This window comes from Aspergillus flavus, chromosome 1 (genome assembly GCF_009017415.1).
Source record: "Aspergillus flavus chromosome 1, complete sequence".
Classification (NCBI taxonomy): Eukaryota; Fungi; Ascomycota; class Eurotiomycetes; order Eurotiales; family Aspergillaceae; genus Aspergillus; species Aspergillus flavus.
The window spans coordinates 2,374,395-2,386,800 of NC_092406.1; the positions used below are offsets into that span (position 1 = coordinate 2,374,395).

A 12,406-nucleotide genomic window follows, 5' to 3' on the forward strand; every position below is an offset into this window, starting at 1 on the left:
TTATCCTATAATCTGCATGATCACCTTCTCTTTCAGTCTTATACTAACCATACAGTATCACGATAGAACTGTTGATGATCTACTACTGGTTCATTACACCCTTGAAATGAGACAGTTAGCCTTGAGGTATCGTTTAGAATATTGAAAGAGCATTCGGCGGTAGGATTGGAGCTCTAGAACCAAAACGACTTTCGAATAGGGAGAAGACAGAAATATACATTTGAATGCTAGGATACATAAGTATGAAACTTTTCCAAATCTAGAGGGAATGTCTATACCGCCTTCCTCTGTATGTTGGAAGCGAGCAGCCCTGTGTATTTGACGATGTTGTGAGCACACCCTCCAATAGAAAGCTCCTGGTACTGAAATGGGGTCGGCGGTGAGACGGTAGTGGCGATCCTCCAATCAGAAGAATATATTGCTGACGTAATCCGAACCAAAGACGTCATGCTTTCGAGAAGAACCCCGAATCAAAATCGCCAGGAAAAAACTCCTACGCAGACTAGAACCATGACGGTTACCTTTCAACCCATTGGTTGATCTTCGAACGGCTGTTTCTGTTCCGTTAACTTATGCGCTTGATACTCCACTAGAGCTTTGGTGGATCTTCGTCCAACTGAAGAGGGTCTTTCGGAACTGCCAACCACGGGAAATCCAGCGCTATTCAACATACCCGTCGTACCTTTGACACCACTGATTACTACTATTAATCACTTGGGGCTATCTGATAATGTTGCATATCTTGGCATTCAAGGAGTTCCTGGTCTACTCTACTGAAACTTGAGAAAAGAATCTTCCACAAAAAGTTCTTTTGGCTCACTCTTCAAGGTGTAACCTATTTTATCGTCTTGATCTGTTCATCTATAAATATCCAACATGAACAGGGAGATACCAGGGTTCTACTACGGTAAGTAGGTAGTGGTGTGTCACAACGCATGCCCACCTAATTTTACTCCATATACTTCTCTTCTTCTCTGTTCTGGTACTTATATCAAACCTAGACCCTGAGAAGAAAAAGTACTTCAAGATCGAGGCAAGCCACAAAGCCCCAGCAGGATCTCAATATTCCAAAGATGCTGTTAAGCGCAAACGCAAGGACCAGGAGGTCTGTACCACCCGCACAGACCCCATTTTGAGTTCTTCATTATTGAAACTTCGTAGAAACGTCAACGGAAAGTCCACCTCACTCGGAGGATAGCAAAGGAAAAAATCAAAAGAGCAGCATTCCTAGCCAACCCCCTCATTGGGGCAGAGCGGGAGATTGGAACCCAGCTTGTGACCAAGAGTTCCCGGCAAGATCAACGGGGTTTGCTATATGCTAGCCAACTTCGCCGAAACCAGTTGCACCAATTTGAGCCCTGGCCAGATGAATACTCTATTAAACATGTATTGCGCAACCAACGGTCCGGGATTCTGGTCGCTAGTAAGTTGTCTGATTATCGAGTCGTGCTACTGCCTCCGTTACTAATTACTTCAAGGCGGCCATCGCGGTGGTGAATCTTCTGTTTCGTGAGCGAAGCCTTTCAGTGCGTGGCGGCTGGCTTTCAAATTGCTAACCGCCACCAGAATATGCTTCCCAGACTGCGATCAGGAAAAATGGACTTATAACCGGACAATGGAACGGGTACTCTTCAAAGAACCCTATAGGGTATGTTGCTCGTCTTTCGGACATCATAATCGATCGACAACCGCTGATGTGATATACGCCAGCTGTCTTCCATCTCGTTAAGCCATACTGGATACTTACTGTAGGGCAAACCCATTCAACCAAAGTCCTGCTCAGTATGGCTGACCGCATCAGAGCGACAATGGATAGCGGTCCGAACGGCGACTCATTCCTCGCACCACGAATGCTTCCCGATCCCGACGAGGGTGGCGATTACCGCTGGCCTCCAAGCTGTAAGCCCATCCCCTATAATATATCGCAATGCGAACCAAGCTGACGAACGTCGAAATCAGTTTCCCACCCAGTTCGCCTCCGCATGGCATCATCGCTCTGGTGTTCCGCGCCCTGCCCCGTAGGTACTATGCCCTTTTTCGCGATCGGCACCTCAGACGGGCTGCATACGTTGGAAGGCTTCGGAAGCTACTGGGCCCTATCAAAGAAATCATTTGCGAACGATGTATACTCGGGAAAACCAATCCTTCACCGACGGATAGATTCGTCCCACGCCCTCGTTACCAGCGTTGAATGGCTCTCGGCCCAAGTCATCGCCGCCGGACTCAAAGACTCAGCGATATTCCTCCATGACCTTCGCAGTGCCGGGACGGCCACGAGACTCCAGCATTCGCATGCCGTCACTAAAATCAAAAGCGTTGACCCATATCGCATGGTTGTGGCCGGAATAAACTCAGTATGCCTCCCCTTTCCATCAAATTGACCCCATAGATATCCACGTGTCTGCGCATTGAATTAGGACAATTATACCCGGAGAGTATCTGACACAAAGGTAGCTGAAAATGTACGATATCCGCTACCCAGCCAATGGCCTTCAACGCAACCCCAACCCCAATAGCAAACACCACACCTCGACCAAACCGTACCTCAGCTTCTCAGATTATTCACCCGAGATTATACCTGATTTTGATATTAGCCCTGAACTGGGTCTCCTAGCGAGTGGTTAGTCTCATATCCTCCTTGCCCTTCTAGCGCAGGGCACTGACCGATGGATTCGTCAATAACAGCGTCCGATGAGCGCAAGATTCAGCTGTTTTCACTTCGAACCGGTGAGCAGGTTCCTTCACCTCTATCGAAATATCAGTACGATCATTCCATATCTTCAGTTTGCTTTGAATCAGGGAATGGATCTTTGCATGGGCCACAAACCCCAAGCATATTGGTGTGTGCGAAAGATACGGTGGACGAATGGATTTGGTGAGGGGATATATATATATTTCATGAATGCAAGCCATGATTTCATGCTAATGATGATGCTACATATCTTAATTACGTATATTACATTGCATTGAGAACAACCTAATCCAAGCCTCCAGCTAACCATTCACCAACTTCAACCCCGATACCCTTGGCCATTTCCCCGATCCAGTCGCCAGAGACATTGACACACCACTTTTCACCAGCATCGGATGTGGTGTTTCCGCTATTCAATCCACCTGACCCCAATCCCATGCGACCACCACTTTCTCGGCCTGCAGCAGGAACAACAAGCCGTAGTCGACGTAGTGTGGCAAGCTCCGCATATATTGCATCGGAAACTGCCGCTTGGAGGATGGGATTTGCTGGCGGGTTAGGATCAATAGCGTGGTAGATAGCTATTAATCTCTCTAAGGGGAATGGTCTGGCTGTGAGAATGGTGGATGGGCCAGTGATACCGGTGGCACCAGCAGCAGAGGTAGTAGCGGAAGAAGTGGCGAAAGCCGATTCCAGGGTCGATTTTGTGATGCGAGTCTTTTGTCTCTTGCCTTTTTTGCTTGGGGTGGAGGGATCATTGCTGGCAGTTCGAGCATCCTCCGCCTGGGCTTTCGATAAGAGCTTCAGCCGCCGTCGATGATGGGCACGCTTGTTCCGTGCTGACAGAGAAGATGATGAAAACTTCGAGAAAAAGATCGTATCTAGTCTTTGAGGGATGTGGGAGGCCAAGTAGGCAGACGTTAGAATCAAGGTTGGGAAATAAGGCAGGGAGGGCAGTGGTGACGGCGTAGACACAGCTGGCAGCATGGACTTCGACATTGAACCATTGGTAAAAGATGTCGGTTCCTCGGTGACGATATGATGTACAAGCGCCGCTTCGCCGTGATGTCGAAAGAGACCACGATTTTTAAGAAGAAGTCGAGAGAAGTCCCATTCTTCACTGCCCCCAGGCGGAGTCTCGCCGTTTGTGATAGGAGACACGAACTGGGGCCAGAGCTTCTCGCATATCGACCGAAAAGTGGGAATAGAACTGGCTGTAGGCCCAACTAGGGAGTCATAGATGGCCGAAACGAAATGGGGGTATATTTTAGGTGGTACCTCAGCGGAGAGGCCGGTTACTGTAGGTGGTCGTGAGTTCAAGATAATGGAAATGGCTTCATTGCGCGTGTATGGAGGGAAACTGATGTGCGGGACACCTGCAGCCTGCAAGAAGAGTGGTCGTGGAGTAGCGCTGAGAATCAAAACAATCGAGAGACTGGGGATCTGTTTGACTTCCAGTCAGCAGTCGTTGAATTATATAACGAAGTAATTCCAAAGCAACTCACTATTTCTCCCAGCCTCGCCAGTGCAGACAACAGGGTCTGTGGTGCCTCTCGCTGTTTATCGATACCATCCAAAACAAGCACGAACTTTTCAATTGCCTTGCCAGACCTTGACGCCAAACATTCACTTAGAAGGACAGCGAGCGTGCTGACATGCTCACACCTTCCTTTGCCATAATTTTCCCACTCATCCCGTTTCCCCAATGCTTCTAATGTTGCCCACAGTATCTTTGTCAACAGATGGCGGCCTGTTATGCATTCCGTGCTTCGGACAATGGCGTGTGGAACTTCGAGGGCGGAGAGGACGGCGCGAACGATGGTCGACTTGCACGTGGCAGATATACCATGCACAACTAATGTCGCAGGACTAGGACCGAGAGGCTAAATAAAGTGAGCAGTCAGCTGTTATTGACACGTCCTCAAGGGTCAGCTTTGGGAGGTGGCAGGCCAAGCGAAACATACCCCAAGAAGGCTGGCAAGTTGTCTGGTTTGAAGCTCTCGACATGGCCAATTTTGGCTCAGTGCTCGAGGAATCTCTATGGGAAGCATGAGGTGCTTTGAGACGGTACACCTAGAAGAGATTCATTTACAAAGAGTGTCACAGACAAAACAAGTCCATCGCGCGGAGATAAAAGACCGGAGATCTTATCGTCGCGCTTCACATGCGAAGTCACGTGTCTGCATCTGTATAGCAATTCCCATGTTGAAGCCCCTGGAACTGCTTCTGGACAGCGCTCTCATGGCCTTTGTTTATGTCGGTTCAAGGACCACTAAATATGAGTACAGTAACACTTTGATTGCTAAAGTATGGGTACATCTATTCTACCGAATGCTGTTGGGACAAGCTTCCAATGAGTCATAAATCATGCAGCAATCGTCGCCAGTATGTGTAAAACACGGATAAGGAGCAACATAGGCGCCATGCCACAATACCAAGAGAGCATACAGTACTTATCATAGATAACTTTCATATGACAGCCCACTGTTCCAATCGGAGAGTCAAGATGGCCACAATGATGACTGAAGCGAACAACAAAACAAAGCATTCCAAGTAACGTTAAAGAGACTAGAAAGACGATAAAAACACAGTTCAGCGTTGCCTGAAAAGGAAGGAAAATAATATGAAAATAACCTGGATAAAGAGAGAAAAAAAAAAAGCATTGTATGAAACATTTCAACCTTCGCTCAACTTAATGTTGAAGAGCTGGGTTAGTAGGTGGAAACGACAAGGAAGAAATAGACGTGGCAGGTATATTCGTTAAAAGATGTGATAAACATGAGCATTTAACGCCTTGAAAGAATACAGGACATCAATGCAGGTAGAATCTTTTATCAGACTGCATCGTATCGTCAAGAATCCAAAGATGCAATGCAAGTTGCATAAAGATAAAAGATCTGTCGTGGTATCAATGTTTCAGGTTCCCAATTCGTTGACATATGTCAAGATGGCCGTAAGTCATAGAGATCGTATCATCATTGCAAATATGAGTACAGTTCAATGGATAAGTAGCGAATCCAGGATATTTCACACCAGCTCAAAAGTATGCATACAGCTGACCTTGAGCATTAAGACTGCCGTTCGAGTGTTGGACTGGAGGAGTGAAGATCCCAGAGGGGGTTTCGTTTGGTCCCCCGGACGGAGTATTGGTCGTAGAACCAACACCAAACTGAGCACTGCCTATGGGAAAAGAGGGATGTTGATACAAGAATGGTTTCTGGTTACCTTGCAAAGGTCCAGGAAGCTGAGCCGAATTCATCTCGTTCGGGGTGACTTGTCCGCTAGTTGTAGCACTTCCCCTCCCGGAACCTTCTGCTGCCATCATCTTGCCAGCAATGCGACGACCGTGAGGTGTCTGACGAATTGAAGGCAAGATTGGTCTAATCGCATCAATCAGGCGGGTTCGGGTCTCACTGTCCGCGAAGTCCATGGCAGTTTGCACAACATAGTTAGCGAAGGAATCTCGGAGCATTTTCTCCAGCTCACTGCCTGAGAGCATCTCCTCGATGAGTTGGCCTCGAACCGGGCCGTCGGCGGTGCGAAGACACTTTTCGATAACGTTAGAGCTAAATTTTTGCTTTGATAAGGCGGGAATATTTCCACGGAACGTCTGACAAAGGGGTTCGGTGAAATGAGGCTCGGCCAGATCCAAGATGTACTGCACCACGTAATTTCCAAAAGGATCTTGGACCAAGGCAAAAGCGTTGGATGTGATCTGCGCGATTAGACGAGCCCTCTGCTCACCAGAAGCATGATCAATACAGCGCTGAAGAACGCAACATCCATGACGGTGAGTGCCGACCACAACACAATTAGCACCCACAGCATCATAGATGAATTGGGCGTCTTCCGCAGAGAGACGATTCAGGCACTTCTGAATCACATGATTACCATTCAAATCTTGAACCAACTCCACAACGTGATCTTCCAAAGCATGGATCACGGTTTGTGTCTGTTCAGGGGTTGATATGAACTCGATCATCTTCTGTAAAGCCCTAGTACCATGTTGATTCAGTGCGATCTTCACAAGTTGGTGCGCAGCGTTGTTGATCAGCGCTGTACGCTGCTCGTCATTGGAGTACTCAAGCAACTTCTGGCACAGATAATTACCAAAAGGATCTGTTTAGGGGATGTTAGAACGAATGCATCGACAAAGTTGGTTAGAAGGTTACGAACCGGTCATTAGCTCCACAACATGCAAATGCGTCTCGTCAAAGATCATCTGGACGTGGTCCGGGTTGCGCTCCTCTAGCTTCCGCTGCAAGTACCTGCACCCATGCTGGTCTTTACAGAGACCATACAGCTCACCCCGATAGTGCTCCAATGGAAAATTAGTGAAGCGAGATAATTGGGCGGACTCCCCTTCACCGTTGCTGCGGCGAGATCCCATAGTCTTTGCTGGACCTTCAGCAAGACGGTAATTGCCGTAGGCGGGAAATGCACCATAGGAAGCGCCAGGATTATAGCTCTGAAGTTGCCCGTTCACCGGGAGGGGATTTCCCATGTAAGGCTGGACGCCGTAACCATAAAAGGGCTGCTGGAAAGTGCCCAAAGAGGCCGGGGCAGCAGTGCTGATGCTGGCAGCCGAAGTGAGTTGCGGCCCAAAGGGTGTTGCATTAGGCTGTAAAGTGGTCTGCTGAGACCGGGATCCCTGCATGTTTGGGTCATCGCGTTCTGGTGAATCCTTCTGCTGACGGGTGTTGACAGCACTTGCAGGAATTCGACCCATGTTGGCATTGTGTTGCTGGAAATGTTCTGCATGAGTCTTTGGGGGTGTGATGGCAGGGTTGAATCCATCGCCCTTTACAGTAGGGAGGTCATTGGTAGAGTATGATGACTGCAGAGAATTTGGACGGTTTGACGAGGTTGCAGTCATACCTTCGTGGCTTCCCTCGGCACTGTAAAGAAGGTTTGCCTCAAGTGAGTGACGAGCGGCGTGCCGAGATGTGTTAGAATGACCCTCGCTAGTTGGGCTGCCCATCTGCTCGAGTCGGAACATGTTTAGAGCGTTTTGTGGCATGCTTTGATGAGAAGAGCGATGCCGGCTATGAGAGTTCCAAGTTTCAGGGTTTGGAGTGCGAGAATTGGCTAGGTCCAAGGCATCTGAGTTCGCAGATAGCTGATCTTCCCGTTAGCGAAATTCAATTCGAAGGATAAAAAATTGACAATGGCCTACCAATCCTGAGTCGTCTCTGCGTGACAATGTAGGGAACTTGTCGTCAGGGTCTGTCAACTTAAGATAACTCTTGATGTCTGGAGTTGGAATTCGATCTTCCTCCTTCAAAGTCGCTCTATCGTCCTCGTTGTGGAAAAGATACTTAGAAGTGCTGAACGACTCCAAACCGGAGGTGTTGTTGAAGCCAGAGATGTTTGGACGAAGCTGGGATCCAAAACCTGCAGATGGCATTGAATAACGATGGATACTAACCAAAGCAAGTCAGTAATTAGTAGCTCGGGGTACCATGATTGGCAACAACAAAACAGATGTGGGATAACAAATATCATGGAAAAGTGAGTGGAGGGTCACATCAAGATAACCAGGTGTGAAGGGAAGGGCAGGCAACAAAGTGAACTGTTGTGTTCCTTCACAGGCAGCGCAGCCACAACGCCGAGACCACAATGTTTGGTGCAAGGTGAAACACACAAACATCCAGATTACAACTCGATTCACAGTGATCAATGTGACTTGGAAGGAGAGAAACTTACGCAGGCCCAGGACGGAAAGGAGATGTAGGTTCTTGACCGAAATCTTCTTTCTCGGAGTTTCTGCGAGAACCAGGAACAGAGTGCACCGAGAAGCGGTTGGTAGGAGTCTGTGCAGCAGAAGGATTCACCTGGCCCTGCGGCGTTGTTGCCTGAGAAGGGGCAAATACATTGAAGAAACCAGGGGATGAGGTGACAGATGAAGTTGAGAAGCGAGTAGGTCGTGTGAACCCACTTGAGAAGCTGTTTTCACGATACTCGGGAGGGGTCGTAGGCTCACTGACAGGGCCAGATATGCCAGCTTTAGCGAGGTCCTTCGCAATTCGGTCCATCTCTAACTTCTCCTTCTCATGCTGCATGTCTAGTAGCTTCATGTCTTCTTCGAACCTCCTCTTTTGCTCCCGCATATACTCGATGTGCTGACGCTTCTTTTCGAACTGGAAAAGTATTAGAAACAATCAGATACAGAAAGGTGAGTAAGAGAGCAAAATAAATAAAGGGGCGGCCAGGGGATATGGCCAGTCTCTTGTGACACGGAAGATTGTGATCTGTGAAACTTTTAAGGTGATAGGAAAAGTGAAGATCAAAAGGAGTTGAGTACAGCGTGGGGAAATTTAGGCCTGAAGTGAGAATGAAGTGCCACATCCATGAAGTCGCCAACAGGCGACAGCACTGAACTAAGGCTAAAACAACTACAATCCGATTTGAACCACACCTTCATGTCACCAGGAGAGCTCGGGCCATATCTGGGTGGAAGATAGGAGGGTTTGTCAAACTGAGGAAGCTTACCGATGACAATAGATCTAAGGGATCCGGCATCTGGGGCGCATTTCCAGCATGGTTCAAATAACTCCAAGAAGAAAGCTTGCTGGAGTCTGTGGTGAAACGACGCTGAAGATTGGCACGGACATCACCTGAGGGCCGCGAAAAAGCCGACGCGAGGTTCGAATGACCTGGAGAGATCGAATTGTATCCGGGAAACGGGGACTCTGAGGTGGGGGATCGCGGAGAGGGAAATCGCAGCTCATCGAGGCGTTCACTAAGTCCGTTCTTGAAGGCCATGATGGACGGCCACTATGAGACGGAGATGACTGGACTACTACCATTCAGGGGCCAAGACAAGTCAGAAAAGCAGTCACAGCATGGTATTAAGTTGAACGGATTGGGCTGTTTATGGATTATCAAGATTCGAGGAGCAGTGACAAGCAGGCCTGGGGGCTTTAATTGAAGCACGGGGTCCAGGCAGTGTGTGCCGGTTGGCGGTGTGTTTTCTTAGATAGCGTGCGATGTAAGGAGTTGGAGAGGGGCTGAGGGGTGATTTGGCGGAGAAGATCTCGGAAAAGAACAGCGACTCACACACAATGAACGCCTCGAGAGTTTAAGTTCCAGGCGCAAAATAGAGCTTGCAGTTGAATATTCGCTTTAGGACGCAAGTAAGGATTGTTTATAAGGGGGGTCCCGGGGTAAGTTTGTACACCCAACGGTGCGCTCCTGACGATGCGGAGATCTCGATCAGTGGCGTAAGAACCAAAGGTTTGGGAGACGGGAGGTACCTGTTATACGCCTGAACCCTACGCTCTCGATTCGAGAGCGGCGGGCTGATATAGATAATAACGAGTGAACAGCAAGGGAATAGCTTTCTAAATGATAACAACGAAGGTAAAAATATATTGTTGTACAGATAGCGTGAACGCGCAAGACGACAACAGTAACGAAAGAGGAACAAAGTGGGAGGTGGGCGAGAGGGGAAGAGAAACGAAGCGTGGGCGGCTGGGACAGCTGAGCGTGCCTGAGGAAGCGGGGAGTCAGTGACTCGTCTCGTTTGGGAAATACGGTGTTGAAGCCCTTCGCTGATGGATGTTCATCATTTCCAGAGCCCTGCCACTCCTCTTCTTTCTTTTCTTCTTTTTCGAACCTTGCAAGAATGATCTGCCGTCACGAGACCGCTGATATGATAAATTAAATCCTCCTATTTATTATATATAAACCAAACTCTAGTCCCGATGCATCCCTTTGGTCTATTCTAGCTGGTCGCTCTCTTCTAGTGTTGTGATTGTAAGTATTCGTACAGAATACAGTATTCGGTACTATGTATCGTACTGTACATATTCCCGAAGAAGCACGAGTACTCCGTAAGGTATGTATGTACCCAAGGTTATTATTCAGACAGGCCTTTTTGCTGCTGCGTTGCTTTAATACCTCGTATATACCTATTTTTAAATTGTTGACTTAATATAATTATTATTTTGTTTCCGAAACGTAGAAAATCATCCTATGAGCGTTCTTATTCTCTCAAGAGGTCCAACCGTCGTGATAGTCAACCATTGACGGTTGTGGTGAGCTGTTCGATGACAACTGATTCTAGATGATCATTGACTTTTGGACGGATCAAGTGTTAATCTTGCCTGGATGGATCATGATTGGATGGCCAATTGCTTTACCCTGCAAAATCCAATGATCCTGCACGACTCTGTCGGGGTTGAATGGCAGTTCTTGAACAGTGCCGTCGGAGGTTTGCTGCAGCTTTGCAACATGCATCCTCATTGTTACCGACTGGAGCCAACACGGTCTTGCTTGTTTGAGATCGTTGAGTGCTCAACCTGTCCCGGCATTAAGGTTGCATTATCATGGCTGGTTTTTCTTCCTTGCCTGTTCCCCGCCCCTTTTGTTTCTTTTGACTCTTACCGCCAGCGAGTACTCTGTACATTTGACTACAAAAAATTTTACATTTCCTCCCTGCTAGAGGGTTGTGTAAGGGGGTACGGGTTAGTATCTTTGTGTGTTGGTCAAGGCGTGGGCTCTGCAAGTGTAATTCTGCATTGAGTGGAGACAACAGGTCAATGAAAAAAAAGATGTGACGGCGGTTCACGCCCTAATTGCTGCACGTACCTGGGTTAGAGCAACATGACTGGGACATTACAAAGGCGACATTAATCCTCCGTTGTATTAGAAAACGAATAAGATTTCTGGAGCTAATAGCGGCTGCAGTGCAAGTCATAGTTTCGAGACTATTCCAGTACTGTAGTCGGTTCTCGCTCTCTTTTCCTTTTTTTTTTTTTTTTCGCTTTTCTTTTTCCTTATTCCTTAGTAAATTAAACTAGATGGAGACAGCCGACATCCCTTAATTCCGCAATTTGGCGCGCTACAGAGCTTGATCAGGTCCCCGTCTGATGATCGCATATCTCGAGGAGCGAAGAGCACGCACGCATAAATGATGGATGGATGGATGGTCATTCAGTAATTGACTAGAGGATTACAGTAACATGCCCAAGCCTACCTTGCCTTCGGTACGGAGTACAAAAATTCATGTTCAAGGATGCCCATGCGCGTCTCAAATGGTTCGCGACGGCACTCTATCTTGGTTATGTGGTCATCTATCCATTGTCCATTGGCCATTGATCCAATTTTCTTTCCTCTTTTTTTCCCCTTTATTTACCTTTTTTTCCACGAATTTCTTTTTTATTAGTGTTATTGTTTTGAGCTTAGCCGTTTAGGGAGGTTTTTATTTTCAATTTTCCCATTTGACTCATCTTTGGTGGGTGGGCGCACGGTTAGTACCAGGGATCGTGGCCCGGATAACATTCAAATGGACTCAAGCGTGACAATCCGATGAGGATCATCGGGTGTGCCAGTCAGCATGGTTCCATGGATCAGTCGACTCAACGTCTCGACTCTCGACCCATTGAGTTAAGGTGCACAAACGGAGCCAGATGAATAATAGTAGCGGTTGATATTAATGCTGTATTTAGGTGTATGTATGTACCAACGTAGGTATAGAATACTTACAAGAAGTCTAAGGTACGCGGGTAAGTACTTACCTCTAAGTATGTACTACTACTAGTAGTAGTAACTAAGCGGCCCGATGTGGATGAACTTTCTCGCCTTCTGGACGATTCGCCTCAGAATTCTTACAGTTGTGAGCACGTCAGTTCGTGATTGGTGCGGTGAGGGAAAAGCGGTGTACAACCTGCCAGGAAAGATTGATTGAACCAACGAACGGTGTGCTGATCC

At 47.6% G+C, this 12,406-nt stretch overlaps 3 protein-coding genes across 3 annotated transcripts; 1 reads left to right on the forward strand and 2 right to left on the reverse strand.

Moving 5' to 3' along the window:
- The first annotated feature begins 441 nt into the window (after window positions 1-441).
- F9C07_2279221 (uncharacterized protein) lies at window positions 442-2,931 on the forward strand. Its single transcript, XM_041288561.2, has 10 exons — window positions 442-907; window positions 1,002-1,105; window positions 1,162-1,423; window positions 1,479-1,509; window positions 1,567-1,648; window positions 1,711-1,748; window positions 1,802-1,899; window positions 1,960-2,354; window positions 2,455-2,620; window positions 2,686-2,931. Exons 1-10 carry the CDS (start codon window positions 877-879, stop codon window positions 2,877-2,879), a joined length of 1,401 nt encoding a protein of 466 aa, XP_041141054.2. The 5' UTR covers window positions 442-876; the 3' UTR covers window positions 2,880-2,931.
- Window positions 2,932-9,270, reverse strand: F9C07_2279222 (putative RNA-binding protein). The gene is made up of 6 exons (XM_071510355.1): window positions 8,399-9,270; window positions 7,869-8,115; window positions 6,869-7,811; window positions 4,657-6,811; window positions 4,198-4,575; window positions 2,932-4,135 (listed from the first exon to the last, which is right to left on the reverse strand). The coding sequence occupies exons 1-4, from the start codon at window positions 8,800-8,802 to the stop codon at window positions 5,730-5,732; spliced, it is 2,676 nt and encodes an 891-aa protein (XP_071365683.1). The 5' UTR covers window positions 8,803-9,270; the 3' UTR covers window positions 2,932-4,135; window positions 4,198-4,575; window positions 4,657-5,729.
- Window positions 2,978-4,743, reverse strand: F9C07_877 (putative origin recognition complex subunit Orc5; the record flags this gene model as incomplete). Its single annotated transcript, XM_041288568.1, has 3 exons — window positions 2,978-4,135; window positions 4,198-4,575; window positions 4,657-4,743. 3 exons carry the CDS (start codon window positions 4,741-4,743, stop codon window positions 2,978-2,980), a joined length of 1,623 nt encoding a protein of 540 aa, XP_041141053.1.
- Window positions 9,271-12,406: the final 3,136 nt, after the last annotated feature.

Bases quoted from the DNA above. Each gene is read 5' to 3' on its own strand.
- F9C07_2279221 (XM_041288561.2), top strand. From the start codon at position 877: ATGAACAGGGAGATACCAGGGTTCTACTACG. The intron at 1,749-1,801 runs GTAGGGCAAACC...TGACCGCATCAG, and splicing joins AGCCATACTGGATACTTACT to AGCGACAATGGATAGCGGTC. The intron at 2,621-2,685 runs GTTAGTCTCATA...CGTCAATAACAG, and splicing joins ACTGGGTCTCCTAGCGAGTG to CGTCCGATGAGCGCAAGATT.
- F9C07_2279222 (XM_071510355.1), bottom strand. From the start codon at position 8,802: ATGCGGGAGCAAAAGAGGAGGTTCGAAGAAGACATGAAGCTACTAGAC. The intron at 8,116-8,398 runs GTAAGTTTCTCT...TGCTTTGGTTAG, and splicing joins CCTTTCCGTCCTGGGCCTGC to TATCCATCGTTATTCAATGC. The intron at 7,812-7,868 runs GTAGGCCATTGT...CGGGAAGATCAG, and splicing joins GCAGAGACGACTCAGGATTG to CTATCTGCGAACTCAGATGC.